The 6,288-nt window shown below is 41.2% G+C and overlaps 1 protein-coding gene across 1 annotated transcript in view; it reads left to right on the forward strand.

Moving 5' to 3' along the window:
* LOC105905766 (voltage-dependent calcium channel gamma-2 subunit) overlaps positions 1 to 5,965 on the forward strand; it is a 22,194-nt gene extending 16,229 nt beyond the window's left edge. The window contains exon 6 of the mRNA XM_042703810.1: positions 5,893 to 5,965. Coding sequence (XP_042559744.1) covers positions 5,893 to 5,965 — 73 coding nt within the window. The remainder of the gene's footprint in view (positions 1 to 5,892) is intronic.
* Positions 5,966 to 6,288: the final 323 nt, after the last annotated feature.

Raw genomic sequence — 6,288 nt, forward strand, 5'->3', positions numbered from 1 at the left:
TGTGCGTGTGCGTGTGCGTGTGCGTGTGCCGTGGCCGTCAAATGCCATGACGTGAAAAGCCCTCTCTTTTTTTTTTTATAATTCACATTTTTTTATTTTATTTTGACACACAATGCAACATAACAATGACATAAGTATCCATGTTTTCTCCAAATACCATATCACACAAGGACATTGTTACAAAGCACAAACACAAAACAAAAAAACAAAAACAGACAATCACACAAACACAACACAGCAGCACAGCGATACAGATCACAATACCTCCTCCTCCCATGACACATACCATGATATACAGTACATTAGGTCTATCTTAACATCATTCCTACTTATCCCCCATCCTTAATATATGTCAGGAAACTATCCCACATAGCAGAGAACTTTGACACCGAGTCTCCCACCTTGGCCAGCATTAGTTCATAAGAGGCTGTACTCGTCATGAGCTCAATCCAGTCCTTATAACATGGCGCACTTGTAATCTTCCATTTCCTTAGAATAACTTTGGCTGCGTTAAGGGAGCCCGCGAGAGCTAGCCCCAACTGTGCCTTTGAAAGTCCAGCTGTTAGCACCGTTTTATCGCCAAGTAGGAATAAACGAGGTGAACTTGGCAAGGGCTGCTCCAGCCACTCTTCCATAGTCCCCAATCACTCGAGCCCAAAAAGGGGAGACCAGCGGACAGTCCCCACATGAGATGCAGAAAAGTACCCATGGAGCTCTTACATTTCCAGCACTCGTTACTTTGAATTAAACCAAGCCTCTTAAGTCTAACTGGAGTCCAGTAATATTTATGAATTATTTTATAGTGTATAAATTTGGTCTTTATATCTCTCACTGGCCCAACCCATGTTATGCACAATATTCTCCCAAACCTCTTGTTCCATTTCAATGCCTAAATCCTTTTGCCATATAATCCTCAGATTTTCACTTTCACCATACAGAGCATTAGCAGCCATTTTATAGAAAACAGAAGATGACTGCACCATCTTGGGAAGCTTCAAGAAATTCTGCAGGACACTTTCAACTTGTGCTGTATTACAACCTGTATATAATACACAACTGCGTAACTGAAGGTATTTCCAAAAGTCCCCTTTATCATTTAGATTATATTTTTCTTTTAGCCCTTGAAATGAATACAATATTCCCTCCTCAAATACATCTCTGATGGTGGCAATTCCCTTAGTATACCATGTTCTCCAGAAGACTGTCTTCTTCCTATTCTTAACCGCAGGGTTTTCCCCAAATGGATGATAACTCTGTTTGTATTGAGACATACGAAGCAATTTGTGGATTTTGTTCCAGACATCCCTTGAATGCTGAAGAATAGGATTAACTAGGTGGGCATTTGCTAGTTTTTGAGACAAAGCATCTATATAACTAAATGGGAAGGTCAGCGACTTCTCAATTTCCAGCCACCCAATGTCGAGTCCCTCTCCGACCAGTGTTCACACAATCTGACCAGTTCAAAGGAGATATTATACAGCTCTATATTTGGCAAAGCCAGTCCACCTCTGTCCCTTGTAGTAAACAACTTATTCAAACTGATCCTGGGCTTCTTCCCATCCCATAGGTAATCCCTAACTATATCATTGTATTGTTTGATCAACGATTCAGGAATAGTCAAAGGAATCATCATAGATATATAGTTAATCTTTGAAGAGACCATCATTTTAACTGTATTTATTTTGCCCCATAGAGATAAATTTATCATTTTCCACTTGGCAAAGTTGGTCTTGATATTTTGAAGGACTGGATCCATGTTAATTTGTACAAGCGTCTGGAAGTCTGTGGTTAATCTAATGCCCAGATATTTCATTCCTGATGGTATCCAAGTAAATGGAATTGAACAACCAACAGAGACAGGCATTACTTCTGATTTTTGCCAGTTGATTTTGTAACCTGACATTTTTGAGAAATTCTCAATAATATCCATAACACCTGGAATAGAAGAAGCTGGATCTGACAATATCAATAATGTGTCATCTGCATACAGAAACATCTTATGCATTTGACCTCCCGCCATCACACCTTTAATATTTAAATCGTCTCTTATAGCCACTGCCAGTGGTTCTACAAACAAGGTAAACAGTAGGGGAGATAAAGGGTCACCCTGCCTAGTCCCCCGTCCTAAATGAAAGAAGGGTGACATGGTACCATTAGTGAGAACAGCTGCCCGTGGTGCAGAATACAGAACCTTTACCCATTTGATAAATCCTTCCCCAAAGCAAAGGCCTGTAAAGTATATATCAAATACCCCCACTCTACCCTATCAAATGCTTTCATGGCGTCAAGGGAAAAAGCAGCAATAGGAGCCTCCTTTTTGTGATTTATCCACATAAGATGTAATAGGCGTCTAAGGTTATCAGCAGATGATCTGCCTTTAATGAAACCAACCTGGTCCTCATTGATGATTTTTGGCAAAACTTCTCAAGTCTCATTGCTAACACCTTAGACAAATATCTTACAGTCCACGTTTTCTAAGCTAATTGGCCTGTAGCTACTTGGTTCATATGGGTCCTTTTCCTTTTTCAGTAATATAGTTATTACTGCATCATTGAAAGTAGGGGGCAGTAGCCCCACCTCCAGTGCTTCTGTGTAAACCTTCGTTAGAATAGGTGCAGCAGGTCAATGTTGACCTTATAGTACTCCGCGCAAAAGCCGTCCAAACCAGGTGACCGTTGAGATTTCATTGTCAAGATAGCTGCTCTAACCTCAGATCATCTATAGGTGCGTCTAACATGTTTACTTGTGTTTGGGACACCTCGGGAATATCTATTTTAGAAAAGAAATCTGCATATTTAGCTTGATCTACAGACATTTCTGATCTGTATAAGTTCTCATAGAAATCCTTAAATATCCTATTAATTTCCACATTGTCCATTAACACCTCCCCTTTATCATTATTGATGGCTGGAATTAAGAGGCTAGCATCCTTTCGCTTCAATTGTGTGGCTAACAGCTTGCCAGCTTTCTCTCCACTTTCATAAAAGTTGGTCTTTAACCTGAAAAGGGCATACTCTGCTTTCTTATTAAAAATCTCATTAAAGCTGATATTTCAAATTACAGACTTCTTTAAATCTATGTTCACTATAACATTGTGCCAATTCAGTTTCCTTATTCTTAATCTGAGATTCTAGATCTTTAATCTTTAAATTGGCCATTTTCTTCCTATAACTGGACTGCGAGATGAGATATCCCCTGATATATGCCTTTCCCACACACTTGCAATCCTCTTTGTTGACCCCACATTTAGATCAAAAAAGTCCCTAAGGTAGATGTCCAAAGACGTCTTAAATGTGGGGTCCTGGAGAAGAGAGGCATTTAGTCTCCATCTGTTTCCAGTAGACCTACTTGACTTCAGCTTTACAATCAACTCTACTGGTCAGACAGAGCTATAGCTCCAATCTTACAATCACCTACCATCTCAGTCGATTTTCTTGAAACTAGAAAATAGTCAATCCTTGAGTGCGATTTATGCACATGTGAAAAGAAGGTGTATTCTTTTTCTCTGGGATTGACCAACCTCCATATGTCTAACCAGACCATGGTCCTTCATCATCAGCTGTATAGCCAATCTATCTTTGGCACTGTTTTATGATAAGTTGTTCGATCTAGATGAGCATCTTGTACCTGATTAAAGTCACCTCCTATAACTGTCTGAGCATCATCAAGTTCTCCCAAGGTCTTATTAACCATGTGAAAAAAGTTGCTATCATTCCTGTTTGGGGCATAAACATTACAGATATTAATCTTTACACCATCAATGGCAGCGTGAATACAAATCATCCCTGCCCTCATCATCTTTTTTCTGATTGAGCATCACTAAGTTTAACCTCTTGTGCACCAGTATTGCCACTCCATTTTTCTTACTACTGTACAAGTTATGAAATACCTGCCCTACCCAGTCTCGTTTGAGTTTATCTGCTTCTTTACCCTCCATATGAGTCTCCTGAATTAAAGCAATATCTGTTTGATGGGTTTTCAGATAGCTTAACCACTTCTTTCTTTTTACAGGATTCTGGGAACCATTGATATTCCATGTAATGATCTTTATAACTTTAGCCATTAGGTAATGCTAACATCATTTAGATGCATGTGTAACCATACAAGAGGAGAATGCCCATCTGCTTTCTGTGCTGTGCATGCTACATAAAACCTAATCCTACACTGAAAACAAAAACTTAAAACACTTAAACTTAAAACAACCCCCAAGACCCTCCACCCCAATCCCTCAAAAACTTCCTTTTGCAAAGAAATATCCCCACCCACACATGGTCCATAAGGCACAACAACCAGATGCCTCCAGACTCTGCCCAACCCCCTATCTTATATGTCACCCCTGCAGTAAACATTTGCAAAATACTACCACTCTTAATACAACTCAAATTTTGTCCAGACATTATCATTGGCGAGCCATCACATTCTCATGTCAAAATGCTGCTGTTAGGCCTATAACGCATATGAACAACGAGCAGAAAAACAAATGAAAATAAGCTAAATGAAAATCAAAATTGGGCTAATGTACCGAGCCTAAATATCACATTGGTCTTTGTAGCCAAGGCTACCGTTGAGCACAACATTATGGCGCTCCCTTTAAGACCAAAAAAAGAAAAATAGAATCCAAGACCCAAGTTCATCGCCAGAAGTAAAATAAATCCCTGTTCTGTCCTTTGTCTTCAGCTCAATATGCCATAGCAGATACAACTCCATAGAAACATATTCAAAAGTGACGCGCTCACTCCTGCAACTCCATCTTAGGTTTAATCGGAGCCGTCCTTCCCTGACTGCAGTCCCGCTTCGCAAAGCAACTCCAAAGCTCCGCTGGGTTCCGTAAAGCTCACCCTTTCTCCCTTCCACGTAAAACGAAGAACGGCCGGGAATGCCAATGTGAAACGAACATTCAGCTCGTGCAATTTCTTCCTGACTTCGGTAAACTGCTTTCTTTTATCAGCGACCTCCTTGGTCATGTCAGGAAATACAGAGATGTTAGAATCGTTCCAATGAATTCCATCACCTACCCGAGCCTTTGCCTTCGCTGCTGCCCAAACACGTTCCTTCTCCAAAAGATTCTGAAAGCGGATAATGACCGGGCGAGGCGGCATATTTCCAGTTGGTATTTTGGATGAGGCTTGGTGTACCATTTGTAGCTCAGAGTCTGTTAAATCCACTTTCAAGGCCTCAGAGAAAAAGGACATCACACGCTCACGAAGTTTTGACGGACTTTCTTTATTTTCTTTCAGTCCAAAGATTCGCACATTGTGGCGCCTCTCTCTGTTGGCCATGTCGGTTATCATCCCACGGAGCTCTGAGCACTCTTTAGCACTCATTTTCGTCTTCCAATACAGAAACACGACCTTCAGCCTCATTCAGTCGTTGAAAAATAGATACAACATCCGTTTTCATTTTACCTTGAGTAGTCTTGACATTTGTAACATCAGCTTGCAAGGTTGTTAAGGTGCCACTGAACCGGGCCATCTCATCCATCGCTTTCTCAAGTGCTGCCTGTAATTCAGCAAACCCAGGCGGTGTCATGGCAGTAACGGTTTTCGACTCCTTTGGCTTGGTCTCAGCCCCAATTGAGTCCTTGACTCCACTCCCTGTGTTAGCAATGGCTAACGGCCTTGGCTTAGCAGCCCTCAGTTTCGAAGTTACACTCATAGTTATCTTGTTTTAACTTTTACTAAACGTTTAATTCACGTGTAGTAGTATTCCCGCATCTATTAAATACTATTAAACACTATTATGGGGTCAGTTGACGCATATATTCAGACTAATTTCGGGGGTTTGTGCAGAGCAGCTTTTTCACACGTCCATCTCGTTCCGCGGTCTCACGTGACTCCGAAAAGCCCTCTCTTAAAGCCACGGTTTTGGATTGTCCCTTCTGGGCTCCTGTAGAAACATGGCGGGCTCCGTGGAAGAGGACCCGCTTCCAATGTACTGTAGATACGAAGAGCTTGTTACAGTGTAGATACGAGGGGTGTGAGTGTGTGTGTGTGTGTGTGTGTGTGTGTGTGTGTGTGTGTGTGTGTGTGTGTGTGTGTGTGTGCACGCGTGTGTTTTTGTGAGGACCCGCTTCCAATGTAGATAAGAAGAGCTTGTTTCAATGTAGATACGAAGGGCTTGAGTGTGTGAGTGTGTGTGTGTGTGTGTGTGTGTGTGTGTGTCCAATGTAGATACTGTCATATAATGTGTACATGTATATGTGACCTTATGAGTGACGTCACCGGAAATAAGATCACGCGAGATACGTTAGTCTTATGTTGATGCTAAAGTGATAAGTTGGATTTACCT

The sequence above is a fragment of the Clupea harengus genome, chromosome 26, assembly GCF_900700415.2.
Source record: "Clupea harengus chromosome 26, Ch_v2.0.2, whole genome shotgun sequence".
In the NCBI taxonomy this organism is placed as follows: Eukaryota; Metazoa; Chordata; class Actinopteri; order Clupeiformes; family Clupeidae; genus Clupea; species Clupea harengus.